Source organism: Cyprinodon tularosa, unplaced genomic scaffold, assembly GCF_016077235.1.
Source record: "Cyprinodon tularosa strain WSP-4 unplaced genomic scaffold, ASM1607723v1 ctg312, whole genome shotgun sequence".
Lineage (NCBI taxonomy): Eukaryota > Metazoa > Chordata > Actinopteri > Cyprinodontiformes > Cyprinodontidae > Cyprinodon > Cyprinodon tularosa.
This window is the reverse complement of record NW_024039022.1, coordinates 227,241-252,129: the sequence shown is the minus strand read 5'-3', so window position 1 is coordinate 252,129 and position 24,889 is coordinate 227,241. Positions and strand designations below refer to the sequence as shown.

The 24,889-nt window shown below is 39.7% G+C and overlaps 3 protein-coding genes across 3 annotated transcripts; 2 read left to right on the top strand and 1 right to left on the bottom strand.

The window, feature by feature from the left end:
• The first annotated feature begins 8,269 nt into the window (after positions 1–8,269).
• On the top strand, positions 8,270–9,931 carry LOC119788217. Its single transcript, XM_038292414.1, has 2 exons — positions 8,270–9,103; positions 9,273–9,931. The coding sequence occupies exons 1-2, from the start codon at positions 8,510–8,512 to the stop codon at positions 9,597–9,599; spliced, it is 921 nt and encodes a 306-aa protein (XP_038148342.1). The 5' UTR covers positions 8,270–8,509; the 3' UTR covers positions 9,600–9,931.
• Positions 9,813–16,094, bottom strand: LOC119788216. The gene is made up of 5 exons (XM_038292413.1): positions 15,938–16,094; positions 13,922–14,602; positions 13,249–13,500; positions 12,385–12,504; positions 9,813–11,593 (listed from the first exon to the last, which is right to left on the bottom strand). Exons 2-5 carry the CDS (start codon positions 14,150–14,152, stop codon positions 10,520–10,522), a joined length of 1,677 nt encoding a protein of 558 aa, XP_038148341.1. The 5' UTR covers positions 14,153–14,602; positions 15,938–16,094; the 3' UTR covers positions 9,813–10,519.
• Positions 16,095–19,410: 3,316 nt separating this feature from the next.
• Positions 19,411–21,697, top strand: LOC119788228 (sialidase-4-like). Its single transcript, XM_038292430.1, has 2 exons — positions 19,411–19,670; positions 19,765–21,697. Exons 1-2 carry the CDS (start codon positions 19,479–19,481, stop codon positions 20,737–20,739), a joined length of 1,167 nt encoding a protein of 388 aa, XP_038148358.1. The 5' UTR covers positions 19,411–19,478; the 3' UTR covers positions 20,740–21,697.
• The last annotated feature ends 3,192 nt before the right edge of the window (positions 21,698–24,889 follow it).

Below are 24,889 nucleotides of genomic sequence, written 5' to 3'. Positions count from 1 at the left end.
ATAGTCACTCTATAACAGATGGAGTAATGTAACGAAAGTAATTTCTTCCTGGGATTATTAAAGTATTTCTGACTCTGATTCCTGGTTGATGGGACAGGTGTTGTGAATGAAACGGTGCCCAGCTTGAAAGAGCTCCTGTGTTTCGCTGAATGTGTGCATTGATGACTGAAAGACATCTTCTGCCTCCATTTATCTGTTTACTACAGTGTGTTGAATTCATGTTAATGTGTATTTAAAGACATTTCAATTAGTGGAAAAAAATTGCAGGGGAAAAAAAAAAAAAATATATATATATATATATATATATATATATATATATATACAATCAAAACTTTCGCGACCCCGATTCAGTACCTCCAGCGACCCCCTAGGGGCCATGGACCCCTTGTTGAACACCTCCGCTTAGTTAACCTTCAAATATACATAGTATGGATATATTTCTGTGAAACAAAGAGAAACAAAATGGATAATATGAGTGAAAATGCATGCTAAGATTTATCATGTGGGGGTTTATTTCCAGTTATCCCCATTTTGTAATTGCTTCTGTGTTTTTAAAGTGAAGGTCTTATTTTGTTTGCCCACAGTTGTGCAGCACACACCCTCAAACAATTGACTCTCGGATGGTGGGCCGCTCTCTGCTGCTCTGAGCGTGGGTGGTCTCGGCCAGGTGGAGGAGAGAACGATTAACACCAGGCCTGCCCAGAGGAACACAAAAGGAACAAGGAGAGAACATAACAGACGGTGGTGGGCAGATAGACATCTGCCTAGCAGATGTGTTGAGCGTAAAGTAAAGAGAATCAAATATAATCTCTCTCTAGCAACGAAATGTATAGTTTCTCTCCCTCTCAGTGATTCCATCAGAAAATATCAGGAGTGTTGCTTCGTCTTTGTTTGTCATCATGTCTACAGTATATGACAGACAGACCCCATGTTCATCCACAAACTCTTTCTCTGATCCTGGGGGAGCCTCGGCAGGTTGCTGTACTACACTGTAAACCACCTCCTCCTACAAGTGTTTGTGTCTATTTCAGGAGGTGGCTTTAAGGAAATTGCTTTTATCCAGAGAAACAGGAGACTGGAATCGCAATCCTTTCATTTAACATAACACCAATTAAAAACTGTTCTTTCAGGCTGTAAAGGAAAGCTAAATTGTAATCTTACTCAGACTAGAGAAGTTGCTTTGGGTTACAGAAGGCAACTGCTTACCAACCAGGCTGTGGTCCCAAATCACAGTTAAATAAGCATTTTATTCAACTCCAGTATGCCACATCATACATGTCTGTAAATGAGGAGATATACATGGCTCCAGCCTTATAAAATATTACACTATGTTTTTAGATCAAGAACACCGCTCTTATTCTATTCCCAAATCTTTGACACATATATACTGAAAATGACTTTGGAACTGTCCTAATTAGCTGAACTACTTTGGAAAACATTAATACTGACATGAACAGGCAGGTATTATTTGTCATGATGGGTTCACTGAAAGCGACCCAAGAATGCAGAACACCACTGACGGACACAAGGATGAAAGTTTAACAGTTTTATTTTGCACAAACACACTGAATATTCTGGTTCAGGTTCGGGGCCTGGATTCTGGTTCACCAGAGTCTGCATGAGAGACAGTTCAGTTAGCGTTGCCAACAGCGGTTTGATTTCCAGAAGTCTACTGATTGTACCTTGAGGGTTCTTGAGGTTAGCTTTGGGAGAGTCACTGTTGGTTCTGGAGATGAGTTCATCAGCAGAGTCCGTAGCTGCTTCAGCGTCTCACGTCTACTTAGAGAAGACCTTGGCTTTGGGTTACCCAGCTCAAGTCCAGAGCTGCTTGGAGGTTCTCTGTGAATCTTCAGGTTTGGCTCAGAGGGTCGGCTCGGCAGGTTAGCTCTTCCAGAGCTTTCACAGAGGAGGCACAGGTTTCCTGGAAAACAGACACAGGGGTTAGAATCCAAACTGGATTCAAAAGTCATAGATTTACTCTGAGGATCTAGGCTTAAGCGCTGACCAACTGGAACAACACTGCGGCGTTGAGGCAAGGTCTGAAGACAGCTTAAGTAGTGGATCCTCTGATGATCTAGACGAGCTGCAGCTGTGCAGGAGGCTCCCTCAGAGGATCCACGGCGGACTCTGCTGGAGAAAGGATGAACTTCTCCAGCTCCCAACATTATTAGGGTTTTGCAGACTCACACATCATGAATAATCATAATCCTAACAATGCATGCATTTTTTCCTTTAGAATATCAAAAAAATCTGTGTTTATAATGAGCCAATTGTTCAAAAAAATGATAAACTGAATTTTAATCTCAGTAATGGTTACAGAACAAGAGACGTTTGCTAGATCACAAAAACATAACAATAACTGGTCCAATAAAAAAATCACATAGAACACCACTATAGAGGAATGAAGATGGAACTTCATAAGTTATATAAAATTTATCTTATTCTGCTCAAGTTTCTACTTAAATAAAAAAAAGGAGACATTAAGCTAAATATTTAAGAAAAAAGCATATAAATATTAGTTTTTGTAGTATGTGTTTTTTATGATCTATTGTGCTGTTGATAACAAGTTAAAATGTAAATTTTCACCATTACGCTGATTATTAAACCTTACTAGAAAGAAGATGTACAAATAAAAATCAGAAAATTGGCATCTCACTAATTTAATTGGGTTTAATTGGGCCCTGTATGCAGTTATATGAATGACTGGGATACAAAAACATCTTGCAGAAACTATTTTACAGCTGCAGGTGTCTTGGTGATTTCTCTCCACCATATTGGCACATCCACATTACTTTTATCTTCCGAGTTGCTTGTATTTTTGTTACTTATCTAAAGCTCAGCGATATTGGATGAAGAGTTTCTGTGATTATAACTTACAAGTCTTGCAATGATTGTTTAGGTTTGGACTCTGGTTAGACCAGATATTATTAGAACAGGCTGTATACATAAAGTCTTTGTTTTGCTGGGAGGATGAACCTCTGCCTCAGTCTGTTTAGCAGCATCTAACTGGTTTTCCTCCAGGATCCCAAAGTATTTAATTCCCTCCACCCTCATGAACTCTAGTTATTTGTCCAAAAAGCAATCCCCCAGCATGACCCTAACCTTACCCTGCAAGCTGGATTGTTGCCAGATCTGAGTTTTCAGTCTCACAAGAAATACATCTACAATTTCTAAATTTCTCGTTTAAAAAAGGAGCAAAGAGAAGCAATTTGTGCATTTGAAGATGTGAAAGATGTTTCTTCCAACGGGATTGGAAAATGGCTACTGCCAGGTTAGCATGACCCTGCTACTACATTGTTTCATGGTGGGTACAGTGTGGACCTCATTGTTACATTTCAGGCTTTTTCCCCTACATGGTTTCTGGCAAACTGCAAATAGGGCTTCATCTGGCTTTCCTTTTAACATTTTTTTTCTTCTTACCATTCGTCAATGAAGTCTTGATTAGCAGAGAATGGTATGCTACAAACAGCTGTCTCGTTGTCGTATTTCCCCACATGAGCTTAGGATCTCTGCAGCTCCTCCAGAGTCGCCGATGGCCTCTACAGTACTTCTCTCATATCCTTTCCCTAGTCTGTTCTATTCAGCTAATAGTCATGTGTTGGTTTGTTAGCCATATTGTATCTATCTTCAGAGGACACACAGAACAGCTTATGATTAAATTTTATCCTCTTAACATCTCCACAGTTCATCCCTACACTTTTATTTGTGACCTTGTTCTTTAAGATTTATAACTGCTGTTAAATACTTCCACAGTTACATTTTTGTCTCAATATATGTAAATATTCTACATTATAAATCAACAAAAGTAGGTGAGATAACAATACTGTTGTATAAGGACTAAATATATGTTTATTTATTTAAGCTGTAACAAAGAAGCAACTGTTGGCTACATATGTAAAACCTGCAGGCATGTCATGCAAAAATGCATCCAACCACAAGGAACTATGTGTGCTATTATTTGCATACATATAATTTTTTTTTTTTAATCCCTGTCCTGTTTTACCTGAAAGCTCTTGGAGCGATGTTATATTTCTGCTGTAATAAATCTAAGGATTACACATTCTTCATCTGAGTTTAAATATTATTGGTGGCGGCGCTCTAGCTCAGCCCATTTATGACCAAGTGTTGAACAATATAGTCCCTGGAACTCCTAAAGTCCAGACTAAGGTTCTTCTAATGGCAAACTAAAAAACTAGCTCTGAGACCAAACTACTACGGTATATATACATCATTTAAAATCCATCAGCTATAAATGAGATGGGACGCAATAAAACATGTTCATTTGACATTTTTCTTTGCAAGTTTATTTACGTGGCACATTTCAGTAGTTCGAAGATTTAAAGTAGAATTACTGAAAAATTTAATGTGAAGAAAAAGAAAAGTAAAAGTACATTGCAGTGGCCTAAAAGCAATACAAATAAAGAAACTTAACTAACAATGTTTAGATGGCATAGTCAAAGGCCACACTAAACAAATCTTTAGTATAATTTGAAATAAACAGTTTTAGGAGTTTTACAGATTTCTGGACAGACTATTAGGTGCAGGATAGAGAGTTATTCTTTTTTTTTTTTTTTTTATAACAGTGACATTAAACGGAAAAGATAACATTGTCCATATATTCTTCATCACAATCTTACCAGACCAAGGCTGAACTTGCAAAGCAAAATGGCAAACCTTCAAGAGTATTACTTTATGAAAAAGCTGTTTTCACCAAGTGCAAAACATAGATTTTTCTAAGTCTTAGAGTGTGTCATTTTCTTCACACCATTAAAGGAATAGTACACCCAAAACATGATTAGCCTTCCTTTTCTACTCACCCCCATGCTGAACAACACTCTGGAGTACTTTTTTGATATCTCAAATGCATCTGGAGATCTGGGAGGCTTCTTGCTGTCTGCTGACATTCAAATAATGGAGGTCTATGGTGCCCGAGACAGAAATGTCCATAAAAGTCCACAAAAATCGTGTCAATATTCCTCCATACTGCTCGTCCAATGTATTCCAAGTGTCCTGAGTGGGTAGCATCCATAATTTATTATGGATGCTACCCAATGCTACCCAATTTATTATAATATATTTATTTAATTTAATGCGCACTTTCATCTGGTTTGGTCTGCCGGCTTCCGTAGCGTCGTGAACGGGCCGGCGCGCTTTTAGGAAATCCTATACACTACTGTTTATGCTCTAAAAACATTCTAAATGACTTCGTTTCGAGTAAATTCTGGATGCTACCCACTCAGGACACTTGGAATACATTGGACGAGCAGTATGGAGGAATATTGACACGTTTTTTGTGGACTTTTATGGACCTTTCTGTCTCGGTCACCATAGACCTCCATTATTTGAATGTCAGCAGACAGCAAGAAGCCTCCCAGATCTCCAGATGCATTTGAGATATCAAAAAAGTACTCCAGAGTGTTGTTCAGCATGGGGGTGAGTAGAAAAGGAAGGCTAATCATGTTTTGGGTGTACTATTCCTTTAATACCCCAAACCTTTTGAATCTATATGTTATATGTCTGAAATTTGTCAAATTTGCCATCTCAAATTTGTATGCATTTCAATGCTGCTGTGAGGAGTATCTGTCTGTCTGTCTGTCTGTCTGTCTGTCTGTCTGTCTATCCATCCATCCATCCATCCATCCATCCATCCATCCATCCATCCATCCATCCATTCTCCCAGTACTGCCACAAGGGTAGGTTTTAGGATCTTAAGCCACTGTTTTATTACAAACCTCTGAGGCTTTCACAAAACAGTCGGATTTAGGACAAAATTACTGACCAATCAGGTGACCTCTGAAGGCTACTCTTTAGAATAGATTATATTTACAGGTGTTGGAGTAAGGAGGCTGAAATGCAAATGCATGCCACATTGTTCAGATTTCTGTTTATCAGAAAATCACATATTTTTTCCTCTTTTTCTTCTTTTTTCTACCTCATGAAATACGGACAACAAATATTGCAATAACAGGGTGTGGGCTTTTTGCAGGTCTCTTGTGCTTTTTTTTTAAATGAGCGTCATGTTCTTTCTGTTTTAACTGCTTGCTTTTTTTTCTCTGTGCAGTATGTGAAATGCTTTCTGTGTGGGGTTTACAGCTGTTTACACTGTTAACAATAGCTCTGCTCTCTCCGAAGCTCACCACGAAATGGCCATGAAAGCAGAGGCCAAATTAATAAAGCTGAACATGATAAAGATGTGGCTGGTTGCACCACATGATGTTAGAATTACCCTCTAAAATAAGAGGGGGGAAAACAGCATTTTATGAGTTTTTGGCCATAAACCACTAAATAAAGCTGGATAGTTTATGTTTGCATGAGCTCTGTTTGTTTAAAACTGTTTTCCTGTGCATGCTGGGAGTTTACTTCTGCCCACTGGCTCTGTTGAACTCAGAGCCCGCTCTCATAACGAGGAATTAAGTCAAACCAGCAGGCTTGGAAAGACAAACACAAATAACCTTAGTTGCTGGACGCTGCGTTAGCTGGAACTAGATGAGCCCTTTTAACTGCTTATCTGCATATTAGATGCTTCTAACTTTTTTCCCACCTGCACATGTAGTAACTTGAGTTTTTTCAAGCTGTAAAACCGATCCACCTTACTCATGTTGATGGGCAATAAATTGCTAAAATACACAGTTCCTGGATTGGTCCATAATTCAAAGCTGTCTTTTGTAATTGCTGAGATTTCTGGAAGCGGAGAAGCCTACGGATATGAGGCATGTGTGTGGCCCTGCCTGAGCTTTTGTTCCAGGGTTAGTACAACTGCATTATATCTTTCATCTGCAGCCTATGTGATGTGTGTCATGCATGTGTGCTTTGTTTATCCGTGAGGTAGGAGGGAATAAAACTCAACTAAAAGACAAAGTTGTAAGGTGAATGGCATGTATAAGATTTGTGGATATTGCTTAAATATTTTTTATTTTATTAGACCCCTATTGCTGCCTCCTCTCTAAAAAGAAACTTGTAATTTTCTCAACTGTTATGCTTTTTAATCTGTATACTCTCTCCTCCTGTTCAAACGTTTCTTCAGGTTTTTACCTTGCGTTAAAAAAAGGCCTTATCTAGTCATCTTTGAATGTGTCTCCACATACATTTGGGTTCACACCATCGAATATTTTAACCTCAGCGGGTCATCACTCTGCCATGCTTTGTGCCTTTTCTCCAGACGCCTGCAGGATTACAGTTCAGTGCAGCTGGAACAAGGGTTTTGTTGTGTATGTGTGTGTGTTTTTTTCCTTCAAAAAATCTGCTTATTGCTTTTTCAGATGTTTTGAATTCAGTCACGGAAAGAGGTCCTCCATCCGGCCAAGAGTATGTTCTCTACAATATTGTTTTTAGCAGTTTAACATGTGGGTTCTAATAGTTTTTACATAAAGAAGCATAGAATAATCTCCCATGTACAATAAAATACCAGAACCATTTTGTTTGTTTATCATCACTCGCCTCTTTTTATTTAAAACCGTTGAAGAAGTTTTGCCTTCTTGAAAAAAGTACGTTTATTACCAGGTTTTAAATGTATCCTGAGATATTGATGGTTTCTACTGTGTTTTACACATTTGCATTACAGTAGATGCTGTATCATGTAACTGTGACTGGCATGTCACCTTGTTCTGAATCAAAAGGGACAAATGACATTCCCAAAGGTATGGGTTAGGTTATTACAGTAGGTTATGAAAACTATTATGTATGAAATAATGAGGGATTATGTATAATCTATAGTAATTGGATATTTTTTATGCTATACACAAAATATATTTTGTGCTTTCATCTTTTTTGTTTAACAATAAAGATCTGATCATATAATTTGTAATTAAATTGTATAGGGCTAACATGTTTTGACATCTAGCATATTGGTTTATTTTGATTTGCTTTATTATTCAATCTACAAAACAAAATAATAATATAAAATTAAACCAGTAACTGGATTACTACATAGTTGCTTTTTAGAGCATTACTAGCTCTTATTCAGTTACTTTTTAGAGTTTTTTCACTAATAGGGACATTTTCCCTCCTTCCTGTTTTATACAGTACATCTTCAGCCAATGGTCACAATGAATCAATTGATGAGTCTTCAGCCTGACATGCTTTAGAACCAACATGACGCATGTAGTTAGAATGAAAAATAATTGAAAGAAGGTCACTTCAATAGAAGTCAGCAAACTACGGAGCCCCTAAAGGGACATGGAGGGGGAAAAAAACTTTTGCGAGATCTCGCAAAAGTATTGCGAGATCTAGCAAAGTAAAACAGATGTCCTGATCCACACTCCTTGAGGCGCAAACAGATCATCCATGGGAGAAGTTTATTCATTTCTATTTTAGTATTGGCCTGACATATAAAGACATCAAATCCGTACTTGGATGTAGACATGGATTCGACATTAGTGAGAGACATTTGAAAAGATTACTCAGGGCGAGGGGACTTTCTCGTCGTAAAGAATACAGTGATCTTGCGGTCCTGGTGGAATTCATCAGTAACGAGCTACAGTTCTCTGGTCAGCTTCATGGGTACCGGTGGATGTACGCAAAGTGCAGAGAGCATGGACTACTCGTTAAGAAGGAGGATGTGAGGTTGGTGCTGAAGGAGCTAGATCCTAGAGGAGTTTCTTTAAGGCAAGCAAGACGCCTAAGACGACGGAGCTACTTTTCGAGAGGGCCTAACTTCATTTGGCACATGGACAGCTATGACAAGCTGAAGCCATATGGCTTTTGTATCAACGGAAGCATTGACGGTTTTTCGAGAAAAATCATCTGGCTTAATGTCTATACCACGAGTAGTGACCCCAAGTTGATTGGGGGTTATTACGTTGATGCAGTCCAACGTTTAGGGGGCTGCCCTAGGATTGTGAGAGGCGATTTAGGGACTGAAAACGGCCATGTTAGAGGCTTTCAGCGGTTCCTCGTCCCGTTTCATCCAGACGGCACTGTTGATAGCTACCTGGAGGGAGCAAGCACCGCCAATCAGAGGATCGAGTGTTGGTGGGGTTTTCTGCGAAACCAGTGCGTGGAGTTCTGGATATCCTTGTTTGCAGACATCAGAGACACTGGATATTTTGACGGCGGGTTTCTGGACAAGGCTATCCTTCAGTTTTGTTGCATGGGACTGATCCAGGTGAGTTTTGTGTTTTGACGTAAATGTGTGTGAGACTGAGGAGAGAAAAGGCTGGAGGGAGCAGGGGAGAGGAGAGAAAGAAAGGCCAATTTTGGATACGTTTTTGAACTATTTTAAGTTTACATGTATGTACAGTTCCTCCTAAATGTATTTTGTGTATTTTTAACAGGATGAACTGGAGGACACTGTCCAAGTTTGGAATGCACACACCATCAGACCATCGAAAAACATCAGTGTCCCCAGTGGTAGACCGAATGTGATGTATGCCTTGCCTCAACTCTATGGGACCAGAGACTTTCTATCCCTTGTTGAAGATGAACATATTCAGTTGTGCAAAGACGAATGTGTTTTTCGGCAGCTGATACCATGTGATCCAGATGTGTATGGACTATGCAACATCTTAATGTCGGAGTCACATCTGACTCTACCAAGAGATCCTTATCAGGCTGTGAACCTGTACAGGCACCTAAGAGAGGCCATCACTGCAGCTATTTAAGTCAGGAATATTTAAAATGCCCTGTAGGGGAACAATTATTCCCAAACCATTTTAATAGCTGATTATTCATTTAAATTATTTTTTGTTAACATTTCACAAAATGTTTTCTATGTCTTAGATGTAAATAACCATCAGTATCAGCCTGTGTGCAGTGACAAATTAATAGTGAAGATACAGTATCTGTGAATGAAGCCACACATTTTAATGTTAGTGTAGCAGAATTCTTTTTTAATTTTTCTGTATGTAAAACATTTACATACATTTGAAACCCTGAGGTAATGTAAACTTTGCCAAATCTGACTAGTTTGTCAATAAAAAAAATTATACAAACATTCAAGGTCACTTCTTGGGCAAATGCACTCACATAAAAAAATACATGTGATAGCATGAAGTTACAGTAGTACATTAGAGCAATATGATGGAAACATTGTAATAATTCAGAAGGGCATATTACACAGACAAACTCAGCTTATACATTTTGTAAACAGGAACACTGGATAGGTATCTTAGTATTGAGTTTTAAACTGCTTCTGAATAAGCAACTAACTGGCATGACTTCAAAAGGAACAATCACTAATTCTACCAGTGATTAACAATTATGTAAATAACAGAATATCACCCTTATATGCTTTTAAAAAAAGAAGTCCAGCATAGAAACTGGGTTAGATTTAAAATAATGAAACAGAAAGCTGCAGTCATTTTCAAAGTATAATTTAAAATATAAAATCTGTTAAAAAATGGAGGTGTATTATTGCACCAGTAAAACAAATAAAGTGCATGCTGAAAAGGAAATGAGACTGCTTATCATGATGTCAGTGCATCAGATGTTTAAATGACAAAACATAAATACATAAATAAATGATTATCAACCATACCATGAGGCCAGTTACTTCTTGGCCTAGTTAAACCTGGTCCCACATTTAAATGATGTCCATTTCTAAGTAATTGCTGGACAGGATATTGTCAAACTCTGTCCGAAATTCTGGGTAAGAACTGTATGTACATGGCACATCAATTGTAGCTCCACAGGTATGAGCAACAGGCCTTCTGTTGAGGCCAGTTTCAGCATTAAAGCTAACCATAATCTTCTCAACACATATAACTGAGGAACCTGTGCAGAAGCGTAGGATTTTCTCAGCTTTTGCTTGATCAGCATTTTTCACATAACGTTGGAGATGGTTTAAGGTTGTTTGTTCTCTTTGAGACAGCACCACCTTATTAGTTTCAAGCAATTGCATTACTCTTTTGCCCGTAGGCTTCTTTAACTCATAAACACTCAACACACTTTCCTTATCTGGTAGTTTAAACCTCACAAGTGACATGGGTGTGGAGAGGCAATCGACAATAAATTTGGGCTCTTGGAGAATTGCTTTGTGTGCCATTAGTTCTATGGCAGGCTTCATGTTGTTCTCTGGAGGTAGGAAATGGGAACCCATCCGTGTGAAAAGGTCAAGCAAGTCCTCTTGATCACTTTCATCCAGTGTTCCCTGAAGAGCCTTCTCAACAGCTGATCTCTCAATGGGAGGGAGGTAGTTGAGAAATGATGACATCAGGATGTCTGTATCAACATGGTCAATTCCATTGATGCATGCTAAAATAAAAGCCATTGATAGCTTTACTGGCATAACACCATGATCTACAAATCCTTTAACCCAAATCCGTCCAACTGCTTGCCATTCAGCCTCAGAAAAATCTGGCCTAAGCCTTGGAACTCGCTCTGTTTCTCCTTCACACTGTTCAAGAAATTGCTCCCAGAAGGCTGTGTACACCTCCCTAGACACTCCGGCATCATCAATAGCTTTTTCGTTGACAAAGTCCATCTTTAAAGTCATATTCATGATGCTGCTCTCAGTAAATACAGGCAAAAGATCATCAACAACCTTTATCCTGCAAACTGAAGCACGCCGTGTGGTCTGGGGACTTCCTGGGTTGCTGTCTGTTGGCATGTGGCTGCTTGAATGAGAGGGCAAATTGAAATTTAGCCCACTGTCCAGCTAGAAGAACAAAACACACAATTAAAAATCAGAATTGTCAAAGAATAAAGCAGAGGCCAAAGTATCCTAAATTTTGGCATGTTTGTTACAAGGTTACTGATTACCAACTAGGTTATCTATGCGCCTAAGATGTCATAATGTAAAAACAATGTTATTCATGTGAAGATACCTGGCAGTGGAGTCACACCAGAGTATGGTGTTTTCAGACGTCAACTAGAGCGCACCAGAGTTCGGCTAGAGCTAAACTGAGACCATCTCTTCAGGCGGCACTAGTTTATTAAGCATTAGAGTGCGATTGTGCTATCATACTGTGTCAAACTGGACCATATTTAAGTCAATCTAAATTTAGATTGACCTAAAGATCGAGGTGAGAAAAAACACCCTAAGATAAGAATTCCTTTAATATCCCAAAGTAGCAAAATTTGGGTTCTAACAAAGCTTAAAACTACAGCCTATTTCTTCAAAAAATGCTTTATTGGATTTATATCACATTTGTAATTAAAGTGAGAATGCATCAAACATTAGAAGATATTGGGAGATATATTGGAAGATATTAATTTATTTTATTTACTTCTCTGATTTCTTTTTCACCGACAATTTTTATTTCTCCCCACTAGGGGGTTCTGTAGCACCCTCAGCCCCCTGGGGCCTTCATCTCAAGCATCTTTTTATGAGACCATGTTACAAACTGCACCCCTTCTCACACTGGTTTCTGTTCAAAATTTGTGATCTCCTACCACAATAATAGTTAACACTGATGACATCAATTTGTTTGAAGTGGTGTGTCTTACCTGGGCAGCTTGCACTGCTTCCTCGTGTATGGACTGCTGCTCATCCAGGTTAAGCAGGCCATCACCTGAAGGGAGTAGAAGCTCTATCACCTGTGTAGGAGCACCACCCAACTCTGTCCTCTGAAGAATACAATAAAAGACAGCAGATACATTAACCCTAAAATCAGATTTATTTTCAAAAAAAGTTTTTCATAATTACTTTTGTACATGAGCATAACTTCCAGTCAACATCAGGAACACTCCAGACAATGTTAAGAAGTCCACTTAGGTTTTAGGATAAAAATGAAAATATTTAACATATTAGAGACATAACAGTACAATAAAGTTATAAGTCAAAGATAAAATTGCTGCACAATTCCAGTAATTAGACGAAATGACTTAACTGACTCCCAATTTCATTAAAGATAAAAATTAGTATTTGTTTTTAATACCCCATCAAACATGTGATATTAAAATTCAAAACATCCATCCATCCAACCATTTTCTGACCTGCTAAATCCTTCATGGGGTCGCTGGGCTCTATCTCCAGCATTCACTGGGTGAGAGGCGGGGGTTCACCCTGGACAGGTCGCCAGTCTGTCGCAGGGCAACACATAGACACAGGACAAACAACCATTCACGCACACACTCACACCTAAGGACAATTTAGAGGAGCCAGTTAACAGTCATGTTTATGGACTGTGGGAGGAAGCCAGAGTACCCGGAGACAACCCATGCATGCACAGGGAGAAAATGCAAACTCCATGCAGAAAGACCCAGGATTGGATTTGAGCCCAGAACCTTCTTGCTGCAAGGCAACAGCGCTACCCACTGTGCAACCCCAAAATTTATATCTTTATTAAGAAATTGTAAACAAAATATTACCTGTGTGTCATCCTCATCAACATGTTTTAAATTGATAACCACCACATCATCGTCCGAATCCCACACAAGTGTATCTGCCTCGTCAAACAAGGGGCCCGGTTCCGGTAAAGTGACGTCACTCGTGTTTTCTCTTCCGTCAATGCTGCTATTTTTTATGTCTGTTGGGGTTGACTGAAAGGGATGTGATGGACCTGGACTTTGTGCTGTCTCATCCTCAGATATTTTCCTTAACCTTTTTGATCTTTGTTGCATCTGAAAACAAATCAAAGACACAGTGCTTTAATTTCTTCAGTAGTAATCAAAAAAATAAATGCTGTGTAACAATACATGTTAAAACACAAAATCTATTAAAGGGGTGGTTGAACATACTGACAAATTGACCTATGTAATAATACTTAGTCATATGAATATGACTATTCCCTTCATTCAGCAGCACCTGACGTTTTTTGAACCATGAAGCAGCTCAGTAAACACAATGGAGGTGAACGCACGTTCCTCAAAACTTAAACACATCATCCAACAACTACAATACTTACCTCACTGTATATATAGATGGACAATTGTAATAAAGTTAGGGACAAGAGTCACTAACTTTATTAGTGACTCTTGTCCCCTTAACATCTGTCCATTTCAGTATCGTTATATTATTTATTACAAATATATGTGCATATACCTGGGCGCTTCCGTCACTATCAGTTGAATATGAACTATCCTGCAGATCTGTGATGACTGACTGAGATCCATCTTCAAACTGACCATTTTCCTCAGATGAGTGATCTTTTGGAGCTCCCTCTTTAGTACAGATGTAAAATCTGAGAAGTTTTAGTTTAGTTTGTTCATACATTTGGCCAACAGTGTGATTAAAGGGAATCTTGTTCCTTTTAAAATCGCAGATGTCAAACATGAAGTCTTCAGCTCGCCCTTTTGTGGACTGCCCATCAGGAAAAAATAGTTATTTTCCTCATTCCATGATCTGAGCAACAGTAGCTGTTTTTGCCATTGTAGAATGTCTCGTGCCTCCACCACTGTTGGTCCGTACTTGACTGTATCCATTAATGCCAAAATGAAGCCATCCAATTTCAACCTTTCTTGAAGCCTTCTCTCCTGCCCTATTTCTTTCTCTGGCCATGGTATTTTGGAGTTCGTCTGGGGTTCCACTCGGTGATCCTCTTGTCTTTGATTTCATTTTGCGTGCCCCTATTTTATATTTCAATCTCTCTAAAAGAGTGTCTTTACTGATGCTTTGGCACTGTGTTTGTTCACAGAAAGATAGCACAGCTACTCTATCACCATATGTGTTTATGTATTTTGACATTTGCTCATCAGTCATGATGCGCAACACTGCTTTGTCAACCTGCAAACAGAAGAGAGAAACACTAGTGTCAGTACAGTGCATTGTATCTATTTTGATGAATCTGAATTTTTTTTTATACTTTGCTTATTAAGATGCATCAAGACAATCAGAAATCTAGTTTAGTGCAAATTACATGCCATTTATGTATTCCCATGTATTAACTTATTCAGTGTAGTTGCAGATTGTTCTAGAAAAAGTTTTAAAAGCCCTATAAAATATACTGTGTTAGCATTCGTTCTGACACAAGTCAACTTTTGTGCATTAAATAATTTCATTAATCACTGCAATTAATGCACCATTTAATTTGGAAGATGAGGATTCCTTGATTCAGCATGGAAAAATTAAAAACTTCTGTGGTTGACGTTCTCCATTTCATGGCACAAAAACATTGTGCGTCCAGGTTATCTCAACCTGAAAAAAGCGAAAACCTGACCCTGTGTGAGTTAAGCTATATAACTAAAATTCCACCTATAACCAAGTATCTTATAGACAGGTATAGATTTATCTATGAATTTGCATACACAACCCATTTATGAATGAATGCATTTCATCAATTTATCCTTATGGTTAATCATTTAAAATAAATATTTAATTTGCTGACTTGAATATCAATTATTCAAATTTATTTGAAATGTACTCTACATTAATTAATGTATGTTTCAGAAAGGTAGTCATCCTAATAAAGTAAAAAAAAAAGTGTCACAGACCTTTATATAGTCGTTAGTTGTTATTTATTTTATAGTTTTACTCTGATGCTTGATAAAATAGTCAAGAAATGCAGATTGGAAAGGATTCCAACTGCTTGCAAGGTGTACTTTGCTAAATAAATTCAATTCGATTAAATTTAATTTATATAGTGCCAATTCATTAAAACATGTCATCTTAAGGCACTTTACAAAGTCAAATTCAATCAGATTATACTCTTTAAACCACCCGTGCCTGAAAACATGTCGGCTCTATTAATTTCACAAATTTTATACTATGATAAATCACTGGCAAGGAACGTTAACAAGCTGGTAATGACGATACAGGTTTTCGGAAATAAAAATCAACCAGACTTGACAGTCAACAGTATGCTCGACCAGCCAGGGAGTTCAAAGTTACCAGTTTTATCCTCTACTCAAGTTTCATGATATCATGTTAACATTGTTATTAGGCTATCAAGTATGCATTCACTATAATTGCACGAAACAATTATGCATTTCTACAATTCTACGAATAATACCAATATTAGCTAACGATAGCATGCTATTCACGAAGCTATTCACTCTACTTTCGTCACGAATGCCTTGTTACTAAATTTACGTCAGGTTATTTAATGGATTGTTTACTGACCTTGTCTCTCTTCATTCGTGTAATGTCGTCTTTTGGGACTTCTCTAGAAATTAAGAACCTCTCCAAATCGTCCTCCATGGTTGTAGCTTGTAGTTTTCGCTTTGCGCCTCCGCTGTTGTGTGTCTGGTTTACTTCCGGTTCGCCCCCGTATGTTCAATTTCCGGTTTGCCGACGTAGAAAACCTTTTTTTAATCTTTTCAAATGTCTCTCGCTAATGTCAAATCCATGTCTGCAGCCGAGTGTGGATTTAATGTCTTTATATGTCAGGCCAATACTAAAATAGAAATGAATAAACTTCTCCGATTGATGATCTGTTTGCGCCTCCATTGTTTTGTGTCTGTTTACTTCTTCTTCTTCTTCTATTTAATGGCGGTTGGCAAACAACTATGTGGTGCAATACCGCCACTAACCAGCAAGGAGTGTGGATCAGGACATCTGTTTTACTTTGCGAGATCTCGCAATACTTTTGCGAGATCTCGCAAAAGTTTTTTTCCCCCTCCATGTCCCTTTAGGGCCGCGGTTCTCAAAGTGTGTGGCGCGACCCACTGGTGGGGAATTGAGACGTGACAGGTGGGGCGCGCCAAGTTCCGGTGTGTGTGTGTGTGTGTGTGACTATAAATGTAGAATGTGTGAGAGCAAACTGTCCTTATAGCTGTATGTTGCCGCTTTTTAGACCAATCAAACCCACAAAGTAATCATTAATAGCCTACATGCAGTCTAATTAAAAGAACATTAGATATGAGAAAAATTTCACCTGGAACTGAAGTGCCAAAATAATGATTGACGTGACGTCGGCATATTATTTGTAACGGAATAAACTTTCGCGCCCCAGTGTTGCCAAATCAGCGACTTTGTTGCTATATTTTAGACCCCTCCAGCGACTCTTTTTAAAAAAAGGGACTAGCGACAAATTAGCGCCTTTTGGAGACTCTTACGTGAAAGCACGTATCATTCCTTTTCTTGTCCTCCAGCGGCAGGTGCTGCCGTGGGGCGCCTCCCCCATCCCCACCCCGTTCTCCCCAGCTATCGCAGGAGTCCCTCTCAGCGCTGCAGAGACACAGCATGTTTACCCTCAGCGTCCAGACTGCAAATAAAGCGCACATGCGCCGGGATTGACGGCGCAGGTTGATCATAAATAACTGAATTTGAAATATTTTATCTTAAATAAATAGGACCAGTTTATTGAAATGACGTCTGACTCCACCCTGAAGCTCAGGTTTAATGCTCAGACTAATAGTGAATTCTGGTTTGGAGTGGAGAGGGAGTATCCACTCATCGGGCAGAGAGCTGTGTGCATTCTTCTTCCCTTTGCCACATCATATCTCTGTGAGATGGGCTTTTCAACTGTTGCTTCACTGAAAACAAAATACAGATCTCAGCTGAACATTGAGCATGACTTGAGAGTGGCAGTATCAAGCCTGCAACCCCGTTTTGAGAAACTGTGCAATGCAAAACAGGCTCATTGCAGCCACTAATGCAGGGATAAATAGAGCTGTATTGCCAGATGGATTTCACTTCTTTTCTTTTATTAACAGATTGCAGAGTGGCACTTTAATTTTTTCTATCTTTGAGCTTGATACAAATTTTGACACAGCTGCATTTTCATTTTCTTTATTTTTGAGCTTGCTGTTATTTGATGTAGATAGTTTGTATTTAGATACTACTTGTTACTTCAATAAAATTGGAAAATTTTAAGATTGTTGCATATTTCATTAGCATTGTGTTGGGGCAATGGGGACAGGCGGGGCTTGAAAATTCCCCCTTGTCCAAAGTGGGGAATGACAGAAAAAGTTTGAGAACCACTGCTTTAGGGGCTCCGTAGCAAACTGACATATGACCTGAAGTAGAATGAGGGTGAAGGAGGGCTGGTTTTATTGGGGGCTTAGCAGCAGGCAGGGTGGTCCTATCCAGGGGGAAGAGTTGTCAACAAAACCGGGAAGCGAGAGGGAATCACTGGACGCTCTTTCAGGGCTCACTAATCCACTGCACTGCATTACTCCCATAGCAAATTACTTATTTCGACCTGTTATTATATAGTTTTTGTTTTGATTAAAAATCATGGTTTTTATAGGTTTGTTTAGTATTAGATGAACATGTTATAAGGGAAGTGAAATTTTGTTTTATCATCAGCTATGTTGGGTTATCGTTTTATTTTTATTTATTTTTTATTACCAATAAATAAACTTTGGGTTGTTTTCATGCTTTCCTGGGTTTCCCTGAAGCTGCAGATTTTCCTTGGTGAGCGGGCTGGGCAGTGCTTTGCTGCACACCTGCTCTCAATCAGTCCCTCGTTGGTTAAAGCTTAAAGAGAAGCTGCTCCAAACACATTCTGTCTGAGTGTTGACTGTTGTGGTACCGCTACCCCTCTGGGAGCCTCACTGTGTTATTGCATCTGCAAAGCTCCTCTTATTTTAAGTTTTTCTCCAGAAGTAACATGCTTCTGATTCATTCTTGGATTCCATCAGAAAAGCAAACTCCTTATCATAATCTGCTTGAATTAAACGTATTGTGGAGGATTTTTGTAAATTTTTTAAAAGACCTGCCCTCTCCACTTTATAAAAAATAAGCACATGAACAACCCTGTACACACTCCCAAGAGGAAATGCATGCGAGTGCATGCACGCTCTGTTTCAAAGTTGCTGTTCTCATGGCTCATTCAGAGCTTACTGTGCCCGAACGTCCGCCCTTACCCCTAAATCCCTCAGAGATATGCCTGGAAGAGCGCATGTGCAGAAAAAGATGACTAACAGGATGAGCACATAGGACAGCCATATATAAACATACCACCAGAATGATTGACAATTAGGAGGACCAATTATTTAGATGATCCACCTGCAAATAAAATATCATCCTCTATACCTTTAGCAAACAATTGCTTGCTGTAATCCCCCCAACCATTGGTTCCTCTGACCTACCTGCCCCCTTCTACTTTTATCATTCGACCTCCGACTCTCTCCACCCAGCTAACAACATTTAGCACCATATTCCACCGCTAAATATTAAACAAAGGGTGCCATCTGTTTTGATTTTTGTTGTTTTAACAGAATCAGGTACTCAACTGCAATAAGTCTGCAATTTTTTCATCATACAAGAAAAAGTATGATCCTGACCTTAAATCAGTTTTAGGACTTTAAAATAAGAACTTTTGTATATGTTCTTTTCACATTAGGGAACAGTATTTAAAAGACATGCTTCAAATGTGTTTCACACTCCGTTGTATTCATATCATAGGTGTAGAAAATGAAAAAGAAAATCTTTGCAGCAACCAGCCAATAACAATCTAAATAAAAATCCAACAAATTTCCAAACTTTATTCCACAAACCTATTAGGATTTACAGGATCCTTCAATGGTCAGAATCTGAATCAGTTATGTGACCAAACACAATTGCTTTAATTCAATTGTGTTTGGTCTTGTTAGTCATTGATCAAGCTCCTGCCCTCCCTTCCCTTCTTCTGTAAGCCCCACCCACTCTTGCAAAACACAAACCCTGGAAACTCAGACAGTTGCCGGCTGTTTCCTGCATATTTAGCATACCAGCAATGGATAAATTATGTTGTAATGTTCCAAAAACTTCCTCTAAACCCAAGGTTTACAGGATCCCTGCTCTTTTGTACATTGAAGAAACGCTTCTGACCTTCGCCGAGCAGCGTGAAGAAAAAGCAGATCATACTGCAGAGCAGCTGGTTATGAGGAAGGGAGCGCTCCGGAGGGAAAACAGTGTAACAGTTGAGGTAATGTAGCTCACTTTACTGTTTAATTTCTTCACTGACAGAGATTTTTACAGTGCTTCAGTTAAACACAGCTCCTGATTACCATGTTTTGCAGTGGAGCGAGCAAACAGTGGTGAGAGAAGCGCACATTAGTGGACACCGCACCATGAACCCTTGCCCTGTGTTCGACAGAGCAAACAGAAAGCTGTTCTTGTTTTTCATCTGCGTCGAAGGAAGCTGCACTGAGTGGTGGCAGATAGGAAATTACTGCAACAAAACCCGCCTCTGTTACATAACGAGTGAGGATCTTGGACAAACCTGGAGTGGACTGACTGATTTGACTGAACATCTAAGTAAGGAATGGGTGACCTTTGCTGTTGGGCCAGGTCATGGTCTTCAAGCAGAGAATGGCAGACTAATGGTTCCAGCTTATGCTTATGTTGGTGCAAAGCCTATAAAACCTGTTCCACGTGCTGTGTCCCTCTATAGTGATGATTCTGGTGAAAACTGGCAGTTTGGCTCCTTGCTAGAAGGAAAATCAATAGAGTGTCAAATGGCTGAGGTTTCTGATGGAAAAGGCAGATTCATTTATTGCAATGCTCGCAGCCAGGGAGGGCATCGGGTGGAAGCTGTCAGTGACAGTAAGGGACATGCGTTTACAGTATATAGCAATAAAAAGCTTGTGGAAACAGGTTATGGCTGTCAGGGAAGTGTGATCTCCTTCCCAGCACAAACTGAAGCTGCAGCAGATGGCGGTGAGAACCAGTGGCTGTTATACACCCACCCAAGCCATGCAAAGAAAAGAATTAATTTAGGTGTGTTCCTGAACACATCACCATCTGATCCAAATGCATGGAGCGATCCCAGGATCCTTTACAAGGGACCCAGTGGTTACTCAGACCTGGCTTACCTCGGTGATGGTTGGTTTGCTTGTCTGTTTGAATGTGGGAAGGAAGAAGAAACTGAGCGGATTGCTTTTAAAATTTTTAACTTCAGTGAAATTAAGGTCAACACACAAGAAAGTCGCACGTGCCCTTTGCAGCAGCCCACTGAGGCTATAGGGAGTGATGTAGTTACTGTCTTTATATAATAAAAAAAGAAATCCCAAGTCCCACTTGTAAAAACTGACCATTCTAAAGAGTTGATATTAAAAAATCTTTTATGAGAAATGAGTATCATAATATTTTTATTTGTCCCCAGTTGTGCTGGACCAAACTAGTAAAGCATGAGAACACAGTGGAAACAGTTTGATTTCCCCAAAGTAATGAACCCAAAACAAATATGGCCCCTAAAAGGAGGTCAGTGAAGAAACTAAACACAAGCTGTGATAATGATTTAACGAAAACTTATAGTTCAAACACAAAAAAATAACCTTATACGTGACAAGGAGGGGGATTGAACACTGGCTGTTCAGACCACATTAACACAGTCGGAAGGCGTACGAGTAACATCCCACAAATCTAAAAAAAGGAACCTAAAACAAAGCGTAATAATTCATTTGATTGACTGCCAATCAATATCGTTAAACAAATAATAATAAATGGAAAAAGTGAGTCGATGGCCCTCCCCCATGATGAAACTCTGCACCCATTTCCTTCTGACCAAACAACTTGGTCAAACCCACAAAACATCGCCTTCAAACGGTTCGGCTCTAATAGGGATACACTGGGAACAGAAGAGCAGAGCCAAACAATAATCACACTCCCTGGCTCCTTTCCATGTTGCTCTTCATTCTTTATTTTCCTGATTTTTGTCGCACTGATTAAATCATCAATGCTAACCGGGAGGAGGGGTTGGTTAAACCTCTGGCTAGTACACCCTAGCTGTTTTATCACTGAAAATAAAGGGTTATAGTGAGTCTTTTAAATATGGGTTGACCTCCTAACAGTCAGCATCTGGCTTTTTTCCCATTTAGCAAAAAAGCCAGATGCCGACCTTTAGCAGGTCAACCCATGTTTGAAATAAAGCAGATAGGGTGTGCCAGCCAGAGTGAATGGCTTAAACAACAGAACTTTACCATATGGGGACCAGTTGAATGTCCACAACTGTAGCCTACCTGTGAGTCACAATGTAGCAGAGATGGGGGATGCTTTGCGAGGAGAGCTCTCCTAGTATGGTCACTACTTTTCAAAGTGCATTGTGGGAAATTTCAAGTCCACTACTTTTTCATCCAATAGGTGTTCAGACACTCATTTAAAATGGCATAACCACTACAGTATATAGTGCCCTATACAGTGATTAGGGTGGACACAGCCTATGTCCTGTGCTAGTTCTGCACAGCTAGTTCTGCAGATTGGACTCAACAGGTTCGGTGGTTGGGCAGAACAAGCACATGACAAAGATGACTTGTTGGCTCCAAAACACTGCCCTGACATTTTAGGGTAATAGACCACACAGCAAAGATAAACAGGAAAACATTTAATTTATTTCTTATTATTTTCCGTTTATTTATCTATGATAAGATTAATACACAAGAGTCTGCAAAATGTTTGTACTACAATTAAAACTAATGTAGTTCAACAATGCAAAAAACAAAAAAGCAACATACAAAGAAAACCTGCATCTTTGCGCTACAGTGATTGTGACTTATACTGTACATGAAAACAAAGAAAAGTCAAAGTGAAAAGGTTTGTTGCCCTGCACTACATCTTGTGGAAGTCCCCAGGTCAAAGGTTAAACATAGTGGCGACTGTTCGTTTGTTGGTCGAAAGCTTTGGAACTGGTTACCTTTCAAATAACCGAAATGTTAATGTTGTACTTTTTTTACAAGCTAAAAAACTAAGATTTAGAATTGCTTTTTTTTTATAATATTATTTTTAATGAAAATGTATTACGGTAAGTTGCTTGATTTTTAGTTGTACCTATCCTAGTTGTATCTATTTCACTACTGGGATGCAATTTGCCTTACTGGTGAATGTTGTAAAGTGCAATACAAATAAATATTAATTGACTGAATAAAATGTAAATGACAAAATCCTTGTGTTTCTTTTGTAATAATTTTCTTCGTTTGGTTTTACATAAATAGCCATTTTAGGTAACAAACAAGTATGCCAAATCCTCAGGAGATTATAATATTTTATATTTGTATGTTACTTATCCATGTATTTTTTTATTGATCTTTAAAGCATGTTTCTTAAAAACTTCAGGGCTTTCCTGGAAATAAAAAAATTACTTATACTATATGTTAACATTTTTTCAAAGCAGCTATAGGGTAAAAGTTGATGTGGCATTTAGCGCTCATTAAAAGGCATGATTGGGATGATAACACCTGACACGATTTTACACAAGTGGCTTGCGTAGCTCTGACTGAGGTAGATCCACATATATTTTAGTCAGACTATGCAGCAATTCAGCAGCACTTATATGGGTCTGACAGAAAGGAGGACACAGTTATAAGGTAAAACACTCAGCATGGAGCCCTGAGGGGAGCCTGTGCTTGGGGTGATGACATCAATGGTGTTCTGTCCAACCCGGACTGACGGAGGTCTGTTTGTAAGGAAGTGTAGCAGATAATTGCAGATGGGTGTTTTGAAGCCCAGCTGTTCCAGTTTGCCTCTCAGATGCTGTGGGATGATGGTGTTGAAAGCTGAGCTGAAGTCGAGGAACAGCATCCGCACATGGGTGGTGTTCTCCTCCAGGTGTGCTAGGCTCAGATGAAAAACAGAGGAGATGGCGTCTTCATTGGAGCGGTTCCACTGGTAGGCAAACTGGGGGACGGGTCGAATTTTGGGGGGGAGACTGGATAGGATGTGTTCTTTAACCAGCTTTCTGAAGCACTTCATCATTATGGGAGTCAGTGCGACAGGCCTTAAAGTCCTTAAATGAGGTTACCCGAGGCTTCTTTGGGACCGGGACCAGAGACCAGGTCAGAGAACAGCTGAGGAGACTTTGGCACAGGAAAGTAGCAGGCCCGGACAAGGTGCGTCCGCAGCTACAGAAGACCTGCACTACTGATCTGGGGGAACCACTCCAACAGGTCTTCAACCTTAGACTGCAGCTGGGGAGAGTGCCTACCCTATGGAAGACATCCTGCAACACATCGGTTCCTAAAAAGACCCGGCCCAGTGAGCTGGATGATTTCTGGTCTGTGGCATAATTTGCCATCACATTAAGACAATGGAGCGGATCTTCCTCAATCTCCTCAGACCTCAAGTACAACAGGCCCTGGACCGCATGCAGTTTGCATATCAGCCAGGTATAGGAGTAGAGGATACCATCCTCTACCTACTCCACCAATTCCACTCCCACCTGGATAAGGGAAGTCCCACAGCAAGGATTCTCTTCCTCGACTTCTCAAGTGCATTCAACACCAGCACACACCAACCACCTGCACAGGAAAACACAGACCAGGATGTACTTCCCTGAGGAGACTGAGGTTGTTCAACATCTGTAATAAACTGTTGGAGATGTTCTACCATTCTGTGGTAACCAGTGTCCTCTTCTACAGGGTGGTGTGCTGGGGGAGCAGCCCATCCAAGAAGGACACCTCCAGACTGGACAAACTGGTAAGGTGAGCCAGCTTTGTGATTGGCAAGAAGCTGGACCCCATGGGGACGGTGGTACACACAAGGACACTTAACAAACTGCTGGACGTTATGATCAAAGCCAGCCACCCCCTGCACACTGTCTTCACCACTCAGATGAGCCTGATCAGTGGGAGATTGCCAGAGGATGCAGAGAGCACATCCAGCCAGTCAGTCAGAGAAACAGGACTACACTGCAAAGAATCTACAAAAACCACAGGACTACAGAAAAACAGGCCGATCTCCAACATCTATAAGCAAAGGTGTTGATGGCAGCAGCACAGCTGATATTTCTCTCCAGGATGGAGTCCCATCCAAAAAGGAACAGACGGAGCGAGGCTACTATGAGAAAAAACAAAGAGAGCATAACGTTAGAGATTAAACTAACAGATTCTGCAGAGTGGGAGAATAGAGATAGAATGAAGCAGAATAATGGAAAAGGGTCCCTGTGCCCTCCAGAAGCCTAAGCCTATAGTAGCATAACTATAGAGATAGCTCAGGATAACTTGAGCCACTCTAACTATAAGCTTTATTAAAAAGGAAAGTTTTAAGCCTAGCCTTAAAAGTAGACAGGGTGGCTGCCTCACGGACTAAAACTGGTAGTTGGTTCCACAGGAGAGGAGCCTGATAACTAAAAGATCTGCCTCCCATTCTACTTTTAGAAATTCTAGGAACCACTAGTAAACCTGCAGATTGAGAGCGAAGTGCTCTGTTAGG

What these genes read in the sequence shown, in the direction of transcription:
- LOC119788216 (XM_038292413.1), bottom strand. Translation starts at nt 14,152, where the DNA reads ATGTTTGACATCTGCGATTTTAAAAGGAACAAGATTCCCTTTAATCAC. An exon ending in TTGATGAGGATGACACACAG is followed by an intron (nt 12,505 to 13,248) that starts GTAATATTTTGT and finishes TGTATTCTTCAG; the next exon opens with AGGACAGAGTTGGGTGGTGC. An exon ending in AAGCAGTGCAAGCTGCCCAG is followed by an intron (nt 11,594 to 12,384) that starts GTAAGACACACC and finishes TTGTTCTTCTAG; the next exon opens with CTGGACAGTGGGCTAAATTT.
- LOC119788228 (XM_038292430.1), top strand. Translation starts at nt 19,479, where the DNA reads ATGGATAAATTATGTTGTAATGTTCCAAAAACTTCCTCTAAACCCAAG. An exon ending in AAAACAGTGTAACAGTTGAG is followed by an intron (nt 19,671 to 19,764) that starts GTAATGTAGCTC and finishes CATGTTTTGCAG; the next exon opens with TGGAGCGAGCAAACAGTGGT.
- LOC119788217 (XM_038292414.1), top strand. Translation starts at nt 8,510, where the DNA reads ATGTACGCAAAGTGCAGAGAGCATGGACTACTCGTTAAGAAGGAGGAT. An exon ending in GTTGCATGGGACTGATCCAG is followed by an intron (nt 9,104 to 9,272) that starts GTGAGTTTTGTG and finishes TATTTTTAACAG; the next exon opens with GATGAACTGGAGGACACTGT.